The sequence below is a fragment of the Manacus candei genome, unplaced genomic scaffold, assembly GCF_025592945.1.
Source record: "Manacus candei isolate 608988 ecotype Guabito, Panama unplaced genomic scaffold, ASM2559294v1 h1tg000071l, whole genome shotgun sequence".
NCBI lineage: Eukaryota > Metazoa > Chordata > Aves > Passeriformes > Pipridae > Manacus > Manacus candei.
The window spans coordinates 8724474-8747479 of NW_026138119.1; the positions used below are offsets into that span (position 1 = coordinate 8724474).

Genomic DNA, 23006 nt, shown 5'->3' on the forward strand with positions numbered 1-23006 from the left:
ATGTGACAGCCTAAAATATGTAACCATTCTGGTCATTTTGCTTTTCATTCTCTGAGATCTCTCTGTATTATTTTTCCTCTCTCTAGGAAGTCATCCTAAATCCTGATACAACTTCCTACAGCCTGGCAGAGCTGAGCCCATCCACTCAGTACACAGTGAAACTCCAGGCCTTAAATGGATCCCTGAGGAGCAAAACAATCCAGACTGTTTTCACCACAAGTAAGGACTTTAGAGCACATGCACAGCTGAAATAATCTAAATTACTGCTCTCAGGACAGAGCTGAGCTCTGCAATAAGGACAAACAGACCTCTTAGAAGAGTTTAATCCTATTTTTATTATGCACTTGTAGTGTTGGTGCAAAGTCTCTAAAGTTCCCCCTGAGTTGTCATCTGCTTTTCCCAGACTGGCAGGATGAAATTCTTTACTAATATTCACCCTCATCACCTCTCTCTGATGAAACATCCTACCTTTCCCATGGAAAATATCAAAAGGAACTCTTTAAAATCCAGCTGACACCCTGATTTGCCTCTGAGCTGTGAAAACAAATCAGAGTTTTGAGCTGCAGTGAAGCAAACCACGAACACAAGTGAGCTCAGTGGTCTGAGGAGATGAATTTCTGGGCAGTTTGTCCTCCTCTTTCTGGGATGGGTTTGTCTCAAAGCCACACTGCTCCAGCCCTAACAGGACAGCTCTCCAGGGAGCTGGATGCAGGAATAAATTGGTTTCTCTGAAGGTCACTTCCCAGCTGACACTGAGAAAAAGGAGCTGTTCTGTACTAGCTGTGACACTCTGCCTGTCATTTGTCTCACTTTTCACAGTTTCCAGCCTTCCAGGCCCAGCAGGACCTTCAGCCATTCCCATTCCCCCTCCTCCTGCTCGTACCAGCCTCAGCCCAAGGACTGATGAAGTGCTGATAAAAGTCACCCAGCCCAAGTGTGCTCAGTCACTGCTTGTGTAGAGCAGGAGGAGCTCCACCAAGAGCCCCCAGTGCACAGAAATAGGAGGAGAATTAAATCTGGGGCTATTTAGCTGATGTTTGGTAAATTGATCACAAGCAGGGACTGACCAGGGGGACTTCAGGCAGGTGCTTAAGCCTGGCTTAAACTCTAAACATGCATTTGTGTGCTCATTAGTGAGAGGGAAGCACTGAAGCAGCTCCCTGCAGAGCCACTTCCCTCCAAATCCCAGCAGTGGTGGGAACTTGCCCAGCCTCAAGTCGCACCAGGGGAGGTTTGGATTCACTCTTAGGAAAAATTTCTTCATGGAAAGGGTTGTAAGGCTTTGGACCAACCTGCCCAGGGAAGTGGTGGAGTCACCACCCCTGGAAGTGTTCAGAAAATGTGTGAGTGTGGCACTTGGGGCCGTGGGTTAGTGGTGAACACAGTGGTGGTTCTGGGTTGACAATTGGACTTAAAGATCTTAAAGGTCTTTTCCAACCTTAACAATTCTATGATTCTCTGAAATACTCTGTAGCTGAGGAACAGGCAGGGAAGGGCAACACACTGGAAAGGACCAACAGCCACTGTGTGAGCAGCCACAGTTAAAACCTCTTCTGTGTAACATCACTTAATGGAACCATTGGCTGAGACAGTTAATGGCCTGAGAGAATTGAAAAAAAAAAAAAAAAAGCTTTTTTGTGGTTTAGAAATCGTTCTGACTGCAATGATGCTCCTGGCTCATTGTCAGAAAGAAATGCTTAACATTTCCCTGTAATTTCAACTCTTACTTGGGTTTTTAAAGCTCAGTTTTATATCATATTTAGTACTGTGCTTGCTAGCAAAATACTCCCAATTAATTTATTTTTGGTTGAAAGCTTGTCTTTATATTCCCCCTCCCTTTTCTGTCCCGTGATCAGAGATTGGTGGGTTTGGTTTAACCCAGAAGTTGCTGTACCAGAGCTGAGGACATTTCAGTGTTTAGCTGGAGATGCACTCCCTCCTCGTAGGGACTCACCTGGCATTCCCAGCGCTTCCCAAAGTGCAGACAGATGGGCCAAAGAACATCCAAAAGAAAAATTTACATCATCTGCTGTTTCCTGTGAATGTTTTATAGGATGTAATCATAAACCTGCTTCCAGGTTCTGTTCCTGGCTGTGCCATTGACCCACAGTGGATTTTCCTCATCTGTATTAGAAATTCCTCGTAACTGCTGATTTTTTTTAAGCACTGCTCTGTCTTTTCTCATGTGTGCAGCTGGGCTGCTCTACCCTTACCCCAAGGACTGCTCCCAGGCCCTCCTGAATGGAGAAGCCACCTCTGGGCTCTACACAATTTATGTGAATGGGGACAAGGCTCAACCTCTGCAGGTCTTCTGTGACATGGGCGAGGACGGGGGCGGATGGATTGTGAGTATTGGGCAGCAGATCCCACCCTGCTCATCTGGGGCATCCCTCAGAATGTTTATTTGATCAGAGTAGGGCTCACTTGTCCCTAAATCTGGGGAATTTTATCCTAAAACAAGGTTACTAGCTCTTCCTGTAGCTGGAGGAGAGAGAGGTGTCTCCAAAGGATGGGTCACATCAGTGGTTCCAGCACCTTGGAAAGGCACTGATCCCTCTCCACTGGCTACAGGGGCTGCTGGAATGACCATCTTAGATTGATACACACCTTCTAAATAGTTAGCAAGGTGAGGGGAGGGTGAACTGACTCTATTTGGATGAGAGACAGTGAAGGAGGTTAAAGCACAAGCCAGAGGAACATTTGTTCAGCACGTGGAGTGGTGGCCAACAAGTCTTCCCAGGCCACTGTACAAGGGACAGTAAATGAATGGCATTAAAAATATACTGATATCCTCAAACCTGAACGTGCCAGAGGGACCCAGGGCACAGGAAGGAAAAAGGAGCTGGAGAAATGCATGGCTAGGAGAGAGGGAATGGAGAAATCCTTGGCCGAGGAACACAGAACTGCAAGAGGTTGTTAAAAGGGCAGAAAGCAGGAACTGAAAGGCAACATCATATATGGGAGCCTGGGAAGCCATCAGAGAAACCCAACAGAGAAACCAGAGACTTAAAAAACCCAAGGAGCATCCAACAGTCTGGGTATAATTCAGTAATTTCAGTGAGACTCTGCTTTGGGTGGTATAAGAAGGGGGAAAGGAGTGTGAAGGTCTGTGTTTGTAAAAGCCCCAGGGCTTGTCCCCTCTCTGCCCAGGGCAGTCTGTCCATGACACTCGTTCCATGTGGGGTTGTAGGTGTTCCTGAGGCGTCAGAATGGGAAGGAAGATTTCTACAAGAACTGGAAGACTTACGTGGCAGGTTTTGGAGATCCCAAGGATGAATTCTGGATAGGTGAGTGGCAAGAATTTGTCTTTTTTTTTTTAATTAAAAAAGCCCCAAAGATTAGGAACCACTTAGAAACTTCCATTTATCTGGCAAGAGTCTTTGTAAAGGGGAATATGGTCTGGGGGAAGGAGGGCAGGGAGATCCTCTGTGAGGTGGACTGAGGTCCAAACCTGTCCCTGCCACTGCAGTTCAGAGATGTCATATTTGGGTCACCAAAGGTACCCACCCAATGCCCACTGGTGCTCTGGAAGAAATCACAGGTGACCTGAGAAGCAACTGCAAACCACTTTCTTCCTGTGCTCCTGGGACACCCCCAGCAGCAAAACCCTGTGATTCAGAGGAGCCAGGCATGGAAAATAGATGTGGAAAACCAACGTTTTGGAAAAGAGAAGTGAAACCCCCACATTTGGGAAAATAGAAGTAAAAACCCCCCACATTTTGGAAAATAGAAGTAAAAATCCTACATTTTGGGAAAATAGAAGTAAAACCCCCACATTTCAAAGGTTGTGCTGCATTTTATTTGGTTGTCAGTGAAAGATAATGATGATCACACAAAACAATTTTGGTTGCTTTTCCCAGTGATCTTCCTGCTTCTCTGGCTGCAAGATAAGAGCTCTCTCAGTCAGCCTGGGTTTGTTTATTTGCTTTTGTGCTGACACCCCCCTCCAGCTGAACTTCCCTCCCCGGTGTTGAAAGTTCAGTCCTCACCTGCTTTATTTCTATAGCCCACTCTACTCCCATTTATGGGATGGCAGAGACACATACCCAGAAGGACAAACAAACTGTGCTTCTGATTCAGAGAAACCAAGCAGAGAAAACAGAGGTAGAAAACCAACATTTTGGAAAATAGAAGTGAAAAAAAAAACCCATTTCTGAAGGTTGTGCTGCATTTTATTTGATTGTCAATGAAAGAAAACGATGATCACACAGCAGGACTTTGGATGCTTTTCCCAACGAGCTTCCTGCTCCTGTGATTGCAAGTTAAGAGGTCTCTCAGTCAGCCTGGGTTTATTTATTGAAAGGGAAGGGGTCTCTCAGTCAGCCTGGGTTTATTTATTGAAAGGGAAGGGGTCTCTCAGTCAGCCTGGGGTTGTTTATTGAAAAGGAAGGGGTCTCTCAGTCAGCCTGGATTTATTTATTGAAAAGGAAGGGGTCTCTCAGTCAGCCTGGGGTTGTTTATTGAAAGGGAATTGTTTATTGAAAAGGAAGGGGTCTCTCAGTCAGCCTGGATTTATTTATTGAAAGGGAAGGGTCTCTCAGTCAGCCTGGAGTTGTTTATTGAAAGGGAAGGGGTCTCTCAGTCAGCCTGGAGTTGTTTATTGAAAGGGAAGGGGTCTCTCAGTCAGCCTGGATTTATTTATTGAAAGGGAAGGGGTCTCTCAGTCAGCCTGGAGTTGTTTATTGAAAGGGAAGGGGTCTCTCAGTCAGCCTGGATTTATTTATTTGCTTTTGTGCTGACACCACACCCTCCAGCTGAACTTCCCTCCCTGGTGTTTGTGCCCTGCCTTCTTTCTGCAGCCCGTTTATGGGAGGACCCGATGGCAGAGAAACAAACACAGGGAGACAAACAAACTGCTCCTTTTTGTCCACAGGCCTGGAGAACCTGCACAAAATCACTTCTCAGGGGCAGTACGAGCTGCGTGTGGACCTGAGGGACAAGGGGGACACAGCCTATGCTGTCTATGACAGGTTCAGTGTGGGGGATGCCAAGAGCAGGTACCGCCTCAGAGTGGATGGGTACAGTGGCACAGCAGGTGAGAGCAAATATTGATCTTTTTCCCTTCTCGTTTATGATTTCTCCCCCACTGACTCTGTAATTATGGGTGTGTTGATCAGTTCACAGCAGGTACCTTTTCTCTGTGCCAGGTGTTTGAAAATAGGGATGTATCAATGTGGTTTATGTTTCCATTTTAAACCCTCCAGTCATTTGGGTGCCGCATTTCATGCCATGCTTGTGACAGGATTTAAACAAGTATATTAAACCACAGGATGTATCTCATCTGGCCAATCTTGACTCTCCTCTATGATATTGATTGTTTTACTTCTCCTTTATGATCTTCTCCCCATTGGCTCATGGTAACTGTGTGTATGATAATCACCATCACAGCAGGTACCTCCTCTGTGTTAGGTGTTCCAAAATATCAGTATATTTTATGTTTCCATTTTAAATCCTCCAGTCATTTCAATGCCACATTTCATGCCATGCTTGTGACAGCATTTAAACAAGTATATTAAACCACAGTATATCTCATTTGGCCAATCTTGACTGTCATTTATACAGCCAATAATAGCTTGGCACAGCCTCATTCCTTGTCAGTAGAATTTGCAGCAAAGTCCTGCTATAACATGATTTATAATTTTGCTGAACAAATCAGCTGCCTTTTGTAATCATGCTGGGGCAAACCCTGCAGCCCTTACTGAGTCCTCTTCAGGGCTTCAGAGGATTAAGAGATAAATCCAGTTTCACAACCTGTCTTAGAAGGAGATAATTTCACGCTGCTGGTGCAGGGATGTGTGTGGGCTCTGCCCTGTGACCAGCACAGGAACTTTGTGCACAGACTGTAGAGATACAAAGGATATGCAGCAGGAGAATTAATGTCTGTTTAGTTTAGGTGGGATATTGGGAAGAACTCCTTCCCTGGGAGGGGGGGAGGCCCTGGCACAGGTTGCCCAGAGAAGCTGTGGCTGCCCCAGCCCTGCAAGTGTCCAGGTTGGAGCAAGCTGGGCTGGTGGAAGGTGTCCCTGCCCATGGCAGGGGGTGAATAAGATGATCTTTCAGGTCCCTCCCAACCCAAACCATTCCAAGATTCTATGATTTAAGGCAAATACACTGGTGCAGGTTGGTAGCAGCTGCTACAGCTAGTAGGGTTTGATCAATGTGGAGACTCCTTTGGTCTTGATTCCCTTCTTGTGACTTGCTCTGTCCACACTGTACAGGGCCAAAATCCAACTTCCAACTGAGCTGCATAAAAACAAAAACCCACTTGATATGTTCAGGGTTAGAAACCCCCTGGAAAAATATTTTGATTTGCCTGCGACGACAAAAATTGTGTATTTCCTTCTGTATTAAAACAAGTCCAGTTTTAAAAACTTAAATACACATTCATGATTTAGGCAGTGCATGGCACAGTCCAAACATTTGCTCCAGATTGGGCATTCCCATGAAAAACCAGGCAAAACACTGACCTTGCTCTTTCATCTCCTCCCATCCAGGTGACTCCATGACCTACCACAATGGAAGGTCCTTCTCCACCTTTGACAAGGACCATGATTCTGCCATCACCAACTGTGCTTTGTCATACAAAGGTGCTTTCTGGTACAAGAACTGCCACCGGGTCAATCTGATGGGCAGATATGGGGACAACAGCCACAGTCAGGTGAGTTTGGGGTTGGAAGCTTCTGTAATCCATGAGAAAAAGGAGAATTGCAATAATGGACCCGTCTGATGGTTCAACCGGATGTCAGAGCACCAACCCATTCTCCAGGATCATAGAGAAATATATGGGCAGTTGCTCACAAAATAAGGATTTAACATCAGCTGTTGAAATATTACTGGTTTTGTCTGATTTCCCAAGGGAATATCCCAACGTGCAGGGAACAATTTGAGTTTTCAACATGTGAAACAAAATGTTCTTCCTGCCCTGAAAGCCAGGCAAGGAGGGACAGCTCTGGGGGGCAGAGGTTTAACAGGACCAAGCTCAAGGTGCTGCACCTGATCCAGGGCAACCCCTGGGTCAATCCAGACTGGGAATGGGCAGATGGAGCAGCCCTGGGAGAAGGACCTGAGGGTGCTGGTGGGGGACAGGCTGGACATGGCCCAGCCCAGAACCCCCCGTGCCCTGGGCTGATCCCCCAAAGTGGGCAGCAGGGCAGAGGGGATTCTGCCCCTCTGCCCCTCAGGGGAGACCCCCCTGCAGAGCTGCTCCAGCCCTGGGAACAGCACAGCAAGGACATGGAGCTGCTGGAGAGAGTCCAGAGGAGGCCCCAAGAGGATCAGAGGGCTGGAGCAGCTCTGCTGGGAGGAAAGGCTGGGAGAGGTGGGATTGTTCAGCCTGGAGAGGAGAAGATTCGGGGTGATCCAATTGTGGCATTTCTGGACATGAAGGAGCTACAGGAAAGATGGAGAGAGACTATTTCCAAGTGCTGGAGTGACAGGACAAGGGGGAATGGCTTCACACTGACAGAGAGGAGGTTTAGAGCAGATATATGGAAGAAATTGTTCCTTGTGAGGGTGGGGAGGCCCTGGCACAGGTTGCCCAGAGAAGCTGTGGCTGCCCCAGCCCTGGAAGTGTCCAAGGCCAGGTTGGACGGGGCTTGGAGCAACCTGGGCTGGTGGAAGGTGTCCCTGCCCATGGCAGGGGGTGGAATGAGATGACCTTTAAGGTCCCTTCCAACCCAAACCATTCTATAACAGCCTGTGGGTGGGTCTGGACAGGTTGTACATTCCCTGGGCTCCCCAAAGCCCCTCCTCGTTGTGCCCAAACCAAAAAACAACCTCAGGCTGAAGGGAAAGCAGCAAACCTGACAACAGCAGTGAAACATGTGACCTCCCACTCTTCATCTTCTCCTCCCCAGGGCGTGAACTGGTTCCACTGGAAGGGCCACGAGTATTCCATCGAGTTTGCGGAGATGAAGCTGAGGCCCTCCAGCTTCCGGAACCTGGAAGGCCGACGGAAGCGAGCGTAGAGCCCCGGGGAGGGCAGGGGGAGGGCAGGGGGAGGGGGGGACGGACGGACGGACGGACAGGGGGGTGTGGGGACATCCTCTGGCTGGGGGCTCCAAGCAGTGTCCCCAGGCCCGGCTGACCCGCGGCCCCGCGGAGGCTTCGCGGCCTTCCCGACGCCAGGCCTTAAATCTTCCAGCTCCGACATTCCAGCTGCCCGCCGGTGACGTCCTCCACACCAAAGACAACCATCTCAAGGGTTGGATGTTGGGGTCATTCATTTTTTATTTTTGTTTTTTATTTTTTTTTCCCCCCCCCAGAAAGGCTCTGGGGTCAAAGTTCTTCCGCGTTCTCTGAGTATCTCTCGGGTGGCCCAGGGGAGGGGAGGGAGAACAGCTTTGTACGTTGGTAGTTTGTTTTAGAACCAGCCATATTTTACACACGGAAAGGTGTAAGATTAATTATCATCATCATCATTATTATTATTATTATTATTATTAGTTGTAATGGAAATTCGTCGGTTGTTTGAAAGCCTTTTTTTATATATATATATATCAAGCACCACAGAGGAGGGGATGGGAAGGGGAAAACAGTATGATTTTAAACTAAAGCATAAGATTAATATTATTAATATAAAGACAAAGTAATAATAATAATGATGATAATAATAATAATAATAAGCTACATTTTTGTCATTTTGAAGAGAACCATGCTTTGGGAAACACAGCAGGACAGTGTCTGATTGTAAATTTTTTTTTTATAAATAAAAGCACAATTACTTTTAAATAAATTTCTACCTTTTTTTTTTTTTTCATACATGTTGAGTTTGTGCATGTCCAGGATATATTTAGACGGGGACATAAAAGACAGGCTGAGAATGATAAGGCTGCTGAGCCCCTACTGAAAACTGTTCCTTTAGTCAGTGACTGGTTGTAAGTATTTTGGTGGGTTTGTTACAGTGAAATGCCCGTTGCTTTCCAAACATCATCCTTATTTTTCCTGCCCAAAAGCTTCTTACATGTTTTCCTAAGTGTTACTGACCAATGTTTGCTCCATCCAGGTGGGAATAACTAACAAATACAAGGAAAATACAGAGTTGTTGTTAGGAACCATTGGCAGCTTTGAACACTTTGTGTAAATAAAGGGCTCTCTTTTTTTTTATATGATGAAAATAAGTGTAGTTCCTCTGTATCACCCTCTTCAATTGAAGACAATAAAAGACCTTTTGTTTTAAATCAGTCTCTCTACCCTACTTCAAGGTTGCATTTTTCAAACAGAACAAGTGTTTCTGTCTCCTCCTCAGTGCTGTGTAAAATATCACTAAAAACGTTCTGAATCAGGAGGGAGGAAACGAAGGAAGGAAGGAATCATGTCCCTTCACTCTTAGGTCCAGTCTTCCTAATTTATATATATATATATATATATATATATATATATGTATATATATTTCATTGTAATATTGTTGTTATTTTTAATTGCAGTCCTTCCCTCATTACATTTCTGAACTGTAGCTGAGCATCTTGGGGATGTTGGAATGAATCCAGAGAAGGCCATGGAGATGCTCCAGGAGCTGGAGCCCCTCTGCTCTGGAGCCAGACTGGGAGAGCTGGGAGTGCTCACCTGGACAAGAGAAGGATCCAGGGACACCTCAGAGCCCCTTCCAGGGCCCAGAGGGGCTCCAGGAGAGCTGGAGAGGGACCTGGGACAAGGGATGGAGGGACAGGACAGGGGGGAATTGCTTTAAAATGAAGGAAAGGTTTAGGTGGGATATTGGGAAGAAATTCTTCCCTGTGAGGGTGGGGAGGCCCTGGAACAGGTTGCCCAGAGAAGCTGTGGCTGCCCCATCCCTGGGAGTGTCCAAGGCCAGGTTGGAGCAACCTGGTCTAGTGGAAGGTGTCCCTGGCCGTGGCAGGGGGTGGGAGGGATGATCTTTCCGGTCCCTTCCAACCCAAACCATTCCAGAATTCCATGCTCATGTCCCAGGACCATCCTCCTGTTCACAGTCTTGCTGAAACCTTGGCAGTGCCCCAGTGGGAAGAGCCTGGGGGGTGCTCCCCCAGTGCCAGGGTGTAACTGGGACCCTCTTCACTGTGAGAGGGCCCTGGGACAGCAGGAGTTGTTGGGTGGGGACACACAAGGTGCTGCCAACAGGAGCCCCAAAACCTGGGTGTTTTGCTTTATTGATAATCAATCTCAGCAACAGATTCATGTTCAAAAACCATTTGAATGTGGCAGTCAAGGACAAGATTTAACAGGGAACAGGATGATGCTTGTTTGACTTGATGATCACGAAGGTGTTTTCCAGCCTGGATGATTCTATGATTCTACATTTCAGAAATGTCTGATTTCTTTAGGTATTTACAGCTCATTTCCCAGGAAGTGTCTCACACCAGGCCCAGCTCTCCTTTGCCGGGCAGGGCTTTGGGAGCAGGGACTGAGGCACACAGGGGGGGTGCAGGGCATTTACCCTCTGGGAACAGGCTGGGGGAGTGGGAGAATTCACTCCTCCAGTGAGTATTCCAGCATCCCTGGGCAGCCCTGCTCTCTCCTGCTCCATCCTGAGCCTGGCTGCCAGCAGATGGCACGAGGGGTCCGTGTGCCTTGGGCTCTGGCAGCACCTGGGAATCCTGTGGATACCCAGCATCACTCCAGACAATGCCACTCCTCGCTGCTGCCTCCCCCCGTGCTGACATCCAGCACTCTGAGCTCCCCCCCTGCTGTTGGTGTCTCTACAGCAGTGGTTTTGTTAGAAAAACTATCTGTATTTTGTAAACCATCGCCCCATGGCCACACAGCAGGAGCTTTGCAAGCATACCCATAAGATAAAGTTAATTTTTGGCTTGCAGGAGCAGAATCTGAGTCACAGCAAAAGCAAATATCAAAGAGAGACTTCCTTCATTAATATTATTCCAGGTAATTTGAATTTCTTTCTTCCATCCCTTCCTCCCAATTGAATTTACACTACTGAATATTGTTTGTTTTGCACAGGGAACACAAGTCTCCTTTGACCTTTCAGAGCACTGGCAAGGGTGTGAGCTGCAGCACTGTATTAAATTCATTCTCTATGATTAATAGCCCTCCTCTGGTGTTTATTACAGTAAATGATAGGCAGCATAAAAAAGAACAAATCCAATAATGAAGAAACACACTCCTCTCTCAGAATACTTTCCAAGTTACTGGGAAATGGCACTAAATCCGTGTAACTGGGCCCTTGGAAGCTCTTGCAGTCTGTTTACAGACATCCAGGACAAGAACTGACATTTATGAAATGATTTCCTCATCCCCAGTCCCAGCCCAGAGCCACCTGTCCCTGGCTCTGGTGCCATTCACCTTGGCAGCTCCACGAGAGCTGCTGGAGACTGCTCAGGTTTGTTCCTCTCTCCAGCACAGACTCTGCACAGGAGCAGGATGATATTTCCTGTAATTACTCACTGACAAATGCCCCGTTTGGTATTTTTTTTTATAATTACCAGTGCGAGAGAGGGACTGGCACATCCTGGGAGTAAAACACACCAAGACACCCCTCAGAGCTGCCACGAGCTTGCTTTGGTACCAACAGCTCCACCAGGGGCTACTGGGAGGGAGGGATGGATATTCCCTGTCTGCTTTCTCTCTCCTGATTGCAACTTGTGAGAATTAGTTTAAAAACACCCTCAGTTTTGAAATCCATTTATAAACCTGCCCAACCTTAGTGCTGGTTTTAATCCTCAACATGACCAAGCAGTTTGGGAGCCTTGAGGGGGCAGGAGAGGAAGGGCTTCAAAAACATTTAAGCAGCGAGATTGGAGGTCTCAGAGGCACTGAAGGAGGTATTTGGGAACATGAGGGGGATTTCTAGGGTTAGGACTGTGTCCATAAGGTATTTTTGGGACAAAGCATCTTTTCCAGTGTCACTGTCCTGCTCTTACTGCAGTCTCAGCAAGATATAAGGCCTGAATTTCTTAAGTATGGGTGAGGTGAGTGCTTAAACCAGTTGGGAAAAAGTCAGCTGGATGGATAAATTTGGAGCACTGAGGCTGAAGCTGATGGCAGCATTTAAGTTAGGAAGTCCTCTGGCTTTTTGTGAGACTTGGACTGTTGAGTGATGTGTTTTTCCTGAATCCAGGCACAAGTGTGAGGTCCCACTGAGTGAGTGACATCTGGTGTGTTGTTGGAGATGACAGATACTTCAAATTCCTCCATCTGCCAGAGTAACACCTTGGTATCATCTCAGTTTGACCCCAGGAGAAGACCCTCCTCTGCTGCACCACCTCTGGGTGCAGCTCCCTCACCTCCCTGCAATTCCATTCGTGGGAACTGATCTCACCTATTTCTGGGCTAAATGTAACCACAAACCCAGGGAATCTTGCCTGAGCCTGCACTGGTGAATAAACCCAAGTATTGCAGTGATTTGTGACAAAAAACACCTTCTAGTTCCCACCTTCCCTGTACAGGGATGTCACTTCATTCAAAATTCCAAGTGTGACTTGCTTTACTTTAACAGCAGTTGGACATAATTGTGGGTTAAATAGCATGAAAACCAAGAAATTGAGTATGGAGTGATCAGCTGGCTGCCCCTGCCACCCGTTTGGTCTCAGTCCACTACCTGACTCCAAAACTGAAGCCTTGAAAAACCAGCTTGTAGCTGCCACATTAACTCTGAGGGCTGTTAAACTCTGCAGGAACACTACTCTTCTTTTCTTTTCTTTTCTTTTCTTTTCTTTTCTTTTCTTTTCTTTTCTTTTCTTTTCTTTTCTTTTCTTTTCTTTTCTTTTCTTTTCTTTTCTTTTCTTTTCTTTTCTTTTCTTTTCTTTTCTTTTCTTTTCTTTTCCTTTTCTTTTCCTTTTCTTTTCTTTTCTCTCTCTTCTCTTCTCTTCTCTTCTCTTCTCTTCTCTTCTCTTCTCTTCTCTTCTCTTCTCTTCTCTTCTCTTCTCTTCTCTTCTCTTCTCTTCTCTTCTCTTCTCTTCTCTTCTCTTCTCTTCTCTTCTCTTCTCTTCTCTTCTCTTCTCTTCTCTTCTCTTCTCTTCTCTTCTCTTCTCTTCTCTTCTCTTCTTTCTCTTCTCTCTTCTCTTCCTGTTTTTCTTTCCTCCTCTCCCATCCCTTCCCTTCTCATTTTCTTTTCTTCTTTTCTTTCTCTTCTCGTTTTCTTGTTTTCTTCTCTTCTTCTTTTTTTCTTCTTTCTCTTTCTTAGCACTCTTTAGGCTTAATCTAATGAACTTTCTCTATCCCACCCTGATTAGTAGAGAGCTGAATAGAAATATTTAGGTGTCATCAATAAGCAGCAGCTTCATCCCCCACCCAGAAATGACAAGGTGGTGGCATCAGCCTGGTGGGTACCTTGCCACTTCTGCCTTCTGCCTTCCAGGGATGTGGAGAAACATCCCAGGGCTCTGGAACAGAGCTGGGATTGCTCTGATGGTGCTTGGATTGTGGCTGCTGGATCTCTGCACTCTCAGGAGCTACAGGCAGACTGGAACTCAGGAGCAGATGGAGACACCTTCACAGCGTGTTAAAAATACAGAGACTTGACAGAAATGATCAGGTAAAATGTATTTCATGGGAAGTGGGGAAAAATAATGTAAAATTAAACCAAAGAAGACATGAACCCTTTGCTTGGTGGGGACAGCCCCTGTTCAGTATTTGCTTTGAAAAACATCTGCCCCAAAGCCCTCCTGCCTCCAGCCTTTATTCCTTTATTCCTTTATTCAGGTGCCTTTTTCTCAGTGATTTCAGGCCCAGGAATCTCAGCCTGCAGTGCTGCAGCAGCTCTGAGTGGATACAACACATGTTAGTCCTGCTCAACAAGGTGTGTTTTGTCAGCAAGAGACTGGGAGAAAATATCAACCAAAGCTGCAGGGAAGGGCTTTGCTCTGGGAGGGCTGAAAACCTCCCTGTGAAAACACATCTTAATCACACCTTAAATCTGGAGGTGAGGGAGCTGCTTTAGGGGAGGGGGAAAGACAATTTTCAGGAAAAAAAAAAAAAAAAACAACAAAAACCAGAATAAAAGATGATGTAAGAACCTCTCTGCTTTTCTGGGTCATCCTTGGCTGCTCACAAGCTGTTCCTGGCTCCATCCCAAGGAGTTTAGGAGTAGCCACACAGCCTGATGACTTGCAGCCTTGGTGAGGAATTTCCACAAGGCTGAGAATGAGTCTCCATCCAGGCTCGAATCAATCCTGTTCCTTCTGCAAAATGAATCAGTCCTGCTGCTTTTTGCAGGTGGAAATGACATTCCAAGCAGAGGGGAGCAGGAAAATATCACCACACACCTGCATTTCAACAGCTCTGTCAGCTGAAGGAAAGTTTCCTGGAGGTGGTAGGAGAGGAAGTTATTACACTATAAAGAGGCTGATGTTGTACCCAATTATTCAATCTCTGTCTGTCCTTCATCCCTTCCACTCCTACTTACATTTAGACACACACATGCTAAAAAAAAAAACAAAAACAAACCACTTCAGCTTTAATCACTTTAAAAGTGTGGGGAGCTCATGGTCTCACTGAGATGGCATCTGCAAAGTTACTCACTTGTGCCCTTTCAGGTGACATGGAGGATAAGGATGGGTTTTGTTTTGTTTTGTTTTGTTTTTTAGGGTAAAAGTCCCTCTTCAAAACCCCTGAAACTGCAAAAATCTGGGCTGAGCTTTTAAAAGGGGTCTTTTAATGTAGGAGGCCCAGTCACATCCCTTAGTGCTGATGTTTGGCTTTCCCAGTTTTGGCTTCTGAGATGTGGAGAAGGGTTAGATTTGAGAAATGGCAGCTTTGACCCAGAGACAGGAGCTAAAAAACTGCTTCCCCCTCCTCAGTCTCCTCATTGCAGCTCCCCAAAACCAACCTGGCAGCCTCTGGAGACAGAGAGGAGCCTCCAAATCACACACTCTGTGGGCAGAAGGACAACATCTCCTGGTGGTTAAGAGGGTTTTTGTGGTGTACAGCGTGCAACATCACAAACAGCTGCTGTTATTCGCAAATTCGAGACTCTCCAGACTTGAATTGCCACGGGGAAAAATCCAAACCTCCTGCCAAAACCACTTCAAAGGTGTCTCACTCCGAGATAACATCTCTGCCTGAGAGGGTACTGATGAAGTCAAAGGGCCTGATGATTTTGCTCCTTCACCTCTTCACAGTCAGGTACTTTCCTCAGAGGAAATCATTCAGCTTCCTGTGCTTTTACTGTAAATTCTGTGCTGCAAAGAGGAAAGAGAGACAGAGACCAGCACAGATCGACAGAGTAGGAGGGAAAAAACCAGCACGGGATGGTTTCACTGCAGATCATTCCTTTCACTCCCACTTTTGTGGCTCCTTTTGCCAAAAAAAAATCCTCCTTCTTTATGCTTGTAGAAAGGGTTGAAACCAACAGCTAAGCTGAAATTTTGTCCACTGCTTAAACTGAAAGTACTTTCAGGACTCATTTCCTCCCCACCCTTTCTCTGCCTCTTTACTTTTACTTTACTTAGTGCCTTGTCCTTCTATTTCTGTGATTCTGTGAAAGTGAGAGGAGAAATAATGTGAAAAAAGGTTGGGTTTTGGTGCAAGTGAAAGAAAGGATGCCTGGCTGTGTCACTAGAGAGCACAAGCATTCAGGTTTGGTCTCAGAGATAATTTCCACTTTGTCATCACACCAATTGTGAAAGTCTCAGCTTTAGGAAGAGTCGGGACTTTTTTATTAACAACATGTTCTAGGCTATCATGCAAATAGGATGCTGCTTGCAAAGCAGTTAATTGGCACAAAAATAAAAGCTGCCTTCCCTAGAAAAAGGTTTAAAAGGAACATTTTGAAGTAGCCCCCCCCAGAGGTGTTTCAACTCCATTATGACCAACCCAAGAAGTGAGATAAACTGAAGACAGAACTAAAAATGCATCGCATTCTGAGTTGGCTCATTTCATTTCCCTAGGGAATAAATAGTAAAAATTAAAATAGACCCCTGGGATGACAGTTTTTATAAGTTTTTAGTGTAAGGTTTGTGCATCCTCTACTTTTTAGTAACCAGACTGCCTGGAAATATAACACACACACACACACACTCTGCAGCACTGGCACAGCAGCCAAAATAATTGCAATTTTTTATAATAAGAAGTTCATTGGACCAGTGATGCAGGTGGCAGTTCTGTGTTTGGGCAGTGTCACATCAGCCCCAAGGATTCTCCTCTAAAGCCCTTTGTGGGAATATGTCCCAGCCTTGGTGTTGTATTTGGAAACATGGATTGTTGGGGGGGTTAAGGAGAGGATACCCTGATTTCACAGCTCTGTTTGCATCCAAAGCCTGATCTTTGCTCTCCAAAAAAAGCTTTCCAAGCCCTCCCAGCTCCAGCCTGTGCTCTGAACTCTCCTCACTGACATGGATAAAGGTCTCTGAGCCACCAAAATTTCAGTGTCCCTGAGCAAAACCTCAGTTCTGAGTCCTGCTGCACCCCAACCCATCCCAACATCTCATCTCAAACCTTCCCAAACCTTCTCATCTCACTTGCCCACGGAGTGAGAAGCAGCTCTTGGCTGTGGTGCTGCTTCCCCACCGTAGCAGGGGAGGAAAGGAAAGAGGATTGCCCTGAGTGCAGCTCCCACTCACAGCAGAGCTGGCACAAGTGTGTGTGTGCCTGGGCACAACTGGGCAAGTGCCTCCAGCTGTGCCAGCAGAGTGAGGGAAGAATTCAGGCTGAAAAGAGGGAAGAATTCAGGCTGGAAACTGCCCTGGTGAAATCCTGTGTGCTGGAGGGGGTGACAACCCCCTGCAGGTGACACAGCCCTGGTCCCTCTGCAGAGCTCAGCCCCTTCAGCCTGTTTGCTTTCCTGTCTGCCTTGCACAGCCTTGGGAGAGCTGTTGGGGGTCTGGAGAAGCCCTTGGGCTGTGGCTCTGCCAGGGCAAAGCCTCTCCCCGGCAGCTTTTGGGGCTGGTTTAACATCCTGCACCCTGCCAGCCTTCTGCCTTTTGGGTTAAATGATGCTCTGAGGGCAGGGGGTGCAAATAATTTTATCCTTTTCCCACTTCGACAGGTGGGAAATATGGATGGATGGATGGATGGATGCATAGCTGTGTGCACCTGTGTATATGTAAAAACTATCCCTGTCTTTATGTGTTTATAGGATCATAGAATGTGCTTAGTTGGAAGAGACCCATCAGGATCATCCAGTCCAACTCCTGGCCCTGCCCAGGACACCCCAAAAATCTCACCCTGCCCCTGAGAGCTTCATCCAAATGCTCCTTGAGCTCTGGCAGCCTTGGGGCCGTGACCAACATCCACCTGTCACATGGTGTGTTCATTGTGCAGATGAGCACGTACATACAAATACATATATATTTATATAACATTATAACAGTTTCAAGGCTGGAGCACCACTGGTGCACAGACCATAAAGTTCTGCCAGCTCAGCATAAATATCAATGTTTCTTTGCAGCTTAGAAAGTGAGAGGAAACCACGGAGGTTTCAGGTGGCAGCAGGCACTGGGATCTCACAGGGATTGCTGCCTCCTCAGCCCCACGCTGCAAAGGGGGATCACCAGCACTCCCAAATATTTTTAAAAGGGTTTAACTTCCACTCCTCTGCCAGTGTGTGATGAAATCATGATTATCTTTCTAGTTATGGCGTGTTTCTGAGTAGGAGTGCTCCGATTTCTGTAGCAACCTGCTCCCTAACTGTTGTAAGTGCTTCAAAGCACATTAAGGAAAGGTAAAAAAGGGAGAAGCAGGGAGGTGTCTGTGCTGGGGGGGATCCATCTATCAGAGCTGGCTCTGTGTGCCTCAGGCCTGAGCAGGTGGTGAACATAATTAAAGTAAAGGAGCAGTAATTGTGTATTTCCAACTTTAAAACTCCTGGCTGGAAACTTTTGCATCACCCACAGAAGAATCTTAACAATTTGTACCCTGGGAGCTTTTCTCCTTGCTACAGTTTGGCAGTTCTCAACAAACTTCCCATCTCGATAGAGCAATTCTTTGGGAGGCTCTGGGGACACCCTGACTGCTGGAGAATCTGTTTTCTTTGTCTTGGTTGAACACTGAACAAACACCACCTGATCAGGTTCCCTGTGTGGGTGCCCAGGGAATGTCACAGCACAGCCAAAAAGGAGACACACTGAGGCAAGGCAGGAACTTTTTCCTCTAAATGGGAGGCGGGAAAAATGAGGATTTTCCCTCAGCTCCACCACAAAGGCAACAAAACCAGGCAGCTGCCACTGCTGGGCTGTTTGGAGCCAGAACAAACAGGTAGTAAATCCTGGGCACACTCAGCTGGCTGAACAGCAAGTGCCCAGGTGAAAAGTGGGTAAATTGAGTGTATATAAAGTGAATACAAGATAATAGAGTGTGTTTTTCCTTCTAGTAGATCACTTCTATTTCAGGCAAATGGGTTTATAATGATAGTTTTTCGATCTTTTAGTGATGACCTGCACGTGTGGGTATGTGTAGGTACATGGATGTAGATCTAGATCTAGATCTTGGAGAGAGACTCTTTATAAGAGCATTCAGAGACAGGACAAGGGGGATGGTTTCACACTGAAAGAGAGGAAATGTAGGTGTTATACCAAAGAAATCCTTCCCTGTGAGGGGGGAGGCCCTGGCACAGGTTGCCCAGAGAAGCTGTGGCTGCCCCATCCCTGGGAGTGTCCAAGGCCAGGTTGGAGCAACCTGGGCTAGTGGGAGGTGTCCCTGCCCATGGCAAGGGGTTGGAATGAGATGTTCTTTAAGGTCCCTCCCAACCCAGGCCATGGTGTGATTCAAAGGATCTCACAGGCAGTTTTTCTCCATCTCCTGTAAACAATGAGGTGAGAATCGCCCCATCAGCACAAAGGTGTGAGGCATTAACAGCGCGGTGAAAAAAAGGCGCTGCCTGGAGGGCAATTTCACAGAAGGCTTTAGCTGATGTGATTGTTATTTGTCCTGCAGGGCTTCCCAGAAACTCCCACTGAGGAGGTGCAGCTCTTCAGCAGGAGGGCTGTGTGAGCACCTCACCCCTGGCCTGGCACCCAGCCCACTGCCCCGTTCTCAGAACAGCACCTCCCGAGAATGTGGGTGCTGTGTGCCAGCCTTCAGGGGACCAGGGCATCTGTGCTGAGGCGTTTTTGCACTGACAAATCACCCAAATGCCCGGGCTGGTGTGGCACTGCCACGTTGCTGGGAAAAACAACCTGTCCTTCCTCGAAGACAAGGGATCCATCACTTGGACAGGCCAGCCAAGGGTGTTTGCAGGGGCTGAGTGGAGGTACCTTTTGTGGTCATCGCTGCTGACCCCAGGAGGAATCAACAGAGGAGGTGGCAGGTCTGCAGTGGGCAAAGTGAGAAAATAATAAAGGAAGGCAGGCTGTCAAAGAGGATTTTTAGCACCCTGTACTCACGTTAATCCTCTGACCTAGTTTCTGAAAGACCTATATAAGGAAGAATATTCTCCACTGAGCAAGCAGCTAATAAGCAGTGCCAGCATTTAAGGGTTTGGAGCTCATCAGTTCTGAGATTCAGTTATCTCTTCCTGGAAAAAATTAAAGCACAGAAAACAAACATTCTTAAAATCATTTAAAAAAAAAAAAAATCCGCACTTTCATCTCTTTCTAACGAAGGTTTCACAGCTCAGCAGGGCTCTGAGCTGGCACCGTGGCCCCAAAGGCACAGCTGGGTTTGTGGTTAAACTGCCCAGTGGACTTCACTGGAAAGAGAAATCCCTCCCCTCAAACTGCCACAGATTATTTTATTGAGATTGTTGCAAACATCCTTCCGAAGCACATCCACGTGCCACGAGTGCAGGCTGGGCACCAAACCCTTCCAGTTCCCTCGTGGGGTTGGAGCAAGTCCCAAGGAGGCCACAAAGCTGGTAAGGGGATGGGAGCACCTTCCCCCTGGAGCACCAGGACCAGGAGGGATGCAGCCCTTCCTAGGAGCACCCCGGCTGGGAGGCACTGAGCAGCTCTGCTTGGCCTCGACAGGAGGTTTATCCAAGAGCAGAAAGTTCCAAAATTACTAAGAAAAACCAAAATGAAACAGTATTTACTCGCCAAAAGAGCTGAGGCAGCTTTAAGGGTTTGTTTTCATGTCAGCTGTTGCCAGGTCAGTTCTAACTTTGATCTGTGTTGGTTCCCCGGTCTCCAGAGATGCAGCCACGGTGAGAACTCACCTCAGGCTGATAGATTTCTGGTGTGGTTTGCTATGGTTTCCTGAGAACCAGGGGACATTTCTTGTTTTGCCGTTTCACAGAAACCCACAAGTGCTGCCTGAGTGCTTTGGAGCCCCAATAAACAGCTCTGAGCACTGAAAGGTTACCCAGGGACAAAGGACTGTGGCACTGCCCTGGTCAGCTCAGGGAACAAACCCCCCCTGAGGGTCCTGAGGGGTGCAGTGAGACCCCTGAAGTGTGTGGATGAGGAGGATGCAAGAAGAATGTGGTTAACTTTACAAGCACCTGTGGCAAATTCCTCTCAAGGTCCTCCCACGGGTCAGCCTGTGCTGTGCAAGATGATGCAGAAAAGAGCAGGAGGAGGGAGATGGTTGTGTCATATGTTCCCCTGGGGCTCGAGGTTTTATTTTTGAAATAAAAAGAAAAACAACAAACCTTTAGAGGCACTTTTTTGTTGTTGTTGTTGTGTTGTTGTTGTTTTTTCTTTCATTCCGTGGAAATTCTTACAGCAGAGCCAGGCAGCCCCTGTGTGCCTGCTGAGCTCATCCCCATCCCTGTGCCTGGAGGAGCAGAGAGCTGAGCACATGAAGCAATGGGGAGGAAGGTGATGATGATTTTGGCTCTGGCAGTGATTTGCTGTCTCAATTCAACTGGGTGTTTCGTGCCTTGTGCTTGGGTTTTGACACAGGTTAACTGGAAATCCCCAGGGGCACAGAATTCCATTGTGGGCCTGCTCTCTTGGTGTGTTTGAGAGGTTCCAATTGGAAGGGATTTCTAGATTTCTCCATGAGAAGAAGCATTTAGTGGAAGAAGAGGAAAGATTAGGAACACTTATTTTGCACTGTTCCCCCTTGCCCACATGGAAAACACCTGTACCTGGTTCTGCTGGTTTGCAATTATTCAAGCAAAGATATAAGGAAAGGCTTCTTCCATAAGGAAAGGCTCCTTCCTTAAAGAAAACCTTCTTCCATATGTGGAAGAAAGCAAGAGGAAAGAAAGAGAGAGAGAAAGAAGAGGGAGAGAGAGAGAGAGAGAGAGAGAAAAGGGAGAAAGAAAGAAAGAAAGAAGGAAAGAAAGAAGGAAAGAAAGAAAGAAAGAAGAAAAGAAAGAAGGAAAGAATGAAAGAAGGAAAGAAAGAATGAAAGAAGAAAAGGAAGAAGGAAAGAATGAAAGAAGGAAAGAAGGAAAGAAGGAAAGAAAGAAGGAAAGAAAGAAAGAGAGAAAGAACCAATGACACTGAATGATTAGTGAACCAAACCATCTCTCTTGTCCCAACCACAACATCACAAAATGGGTTTTCACTTTCTCCCAGAGGCCTCCCAAACATCCCCATCCTGAGGATCAGGTGCTTTGAGCTGATGTTTCTGTACCTCAGACTACAGGAAGGGACTTGGGCTCTTCTTCCCAGGAAAGGCACTTATATGTAATTCTCTTCTTTCTCTTGATAGATGGATAAGATGCTTTGAAACACCGTGGTGTTCCTCTTGGAAGGATGAAGACATGAAAAATAATCTTGTGGGTCTTACAAGGACAAAGTGTGTAGCCTTCAACTTAGTAAATCATGAATAACCCCAGTGCCTGCTATCACTGTGCACTCACCTGGAGCAGTGCCAGCAGTGAAATAAGAGCTGCCAGACGTGAAAAGTGGCCAAAAATGACCATTTTTGGACCACAGCTCTAGGTTTCCTGCTTTTTGAAGTCCAGCTTGATCAGCTTCATAAGGATGTGCTGAGTACCTTCAGCCACACTGGAAGTCAAAGGGAAGGTCCTGCAGCCAAGACTGGCTGAAGGAAAAGGCCTTGAAATGTCTCACCTTGGCCAAGTGGAAATGAAGGCTCCCAAAGTCACAGGTGAGGTCACACCAGCTGAAGGGAGAGCTCTTCCTGCCCAGCTTGGGCCTCCCCCCCAGGTTTGGAGGCTTAGGGCTGTTTACTGTTTTAAATCCTGAAAAAAAGAAAGAGTAATAGAATCACAGGTCGGTTTGGGTTGGAAGAGACCTTAAAGATCATCTCATCCCACCCCCTGCCATGGGCAGGGACACCTTCCACCAGCCCAGGTTGCTCCAAGCCCTGTCCAACCTGGCCTTGGACACTTCCAGGGATGGGGCAGCCACAGCTTCTCTGGGCAACCTGGGCCAGGGCCTCCCCACCCTCACAGGAAGGAATTTCTTCCATATATCAACCCCAAATTTCCCTTCTTTCAGTCTGAAGCCATTCCCCCTTCTCTGTCACTCCGGTTCCCAGTGAAGGTCCCTCTCCAGCTCCCCTGTAGCCCCTTCAGACACTGGAAGGTGCTGTGGGGTCTCCACACAGCTGAACAGCCCCAATTGCTGTGGAGCCAGAGATGAACCCAGCTCGTTATCTAACAAATCTAAAGGGCACCCCAGGAAAACAAACCCTTCAAAACACTGGAAATGAATGAAAAGAACATCTGTTTTATAAATTTCATGGGTGTTTAACTGGACTCAATCAAGGATTAGGTAACTCAGGTGAATGTCCACTGTGTTTTGCCTGTTGCTCATTCTCTCACCCAAAGCATCTTGTTCTTAATTATGGTGCTTGCTGATGATGCATTGGGTTGGATGGTATTTGGGATGACCCTGTACAGTGCTCTGGTTCATTGCAGGGTCAAAAGATAGCAGATGGTGACCCTGGAAATGTTCAAGGCCAGGTTGGATGGGGCTCTGAGCAACCTGGTCTAGTGGAAGGTGTCCCTTCCCATGACAGGGGGTTGGAACGAGAAGATCTTTAAGGTCTCTTCCAACCAAAGCATTCCATGATTCTATTTGATGTTTCATTAAGTGTCTCTTGATGATCTCCATCCACTGGCTCCAGAATGGTTTCCTTGTATGCATGGAGCACATCTTTCTGTGCTGCTGCTGCTGCTCCTGGTATAAAATAAAAGTTATACCCTTATCTTTACCCAACTAATATTGAAAGGGTCATTGATCTGTTGAGTCCAGGCCAGAAGTGTTTGAATTCACAGA

General features: G+C 46.8%; 1 protein-coding gene across 4 annotated transcripts in view; it reads left to right on the forward strand.

Annotated features, from left to right (window-relative positions):
* Positions 1-9184, forward strand: part of TNC (tenascin C) — a 73735-nt gene extending 64551 nt beyond the window's left edge. For all 4 annotated transcript variants that reach the window (XM_051807866.1, XM_051807867.1, XM_051807868.1 and 1 more), the window contains 6 exons: positions 87-219; positions 2194-2345; positions 3191-3287; positions 4874-5035; positions 6495-6658; positions 7857-9184. In XM_051807866.1, the coding sequence (XP_051663826.1) occupies positions 87-219; positions 2194-2345; positions 3191-3287; positions 4874-5035; positions 6495-6658; positions 7857-7967 (819 nt within the window). In that variant the 3' untranslated portion in view covers positions 7968-9184. The remainder of the gene's footprint in view (positions 1-86; positions 220-2193; positions 2346-3190; positions 3288-4873; positions 5036-6494; positions 6659-7856) is intronic.
* Positions 9185-23006: the final 13822 nt, after the last annotated feature.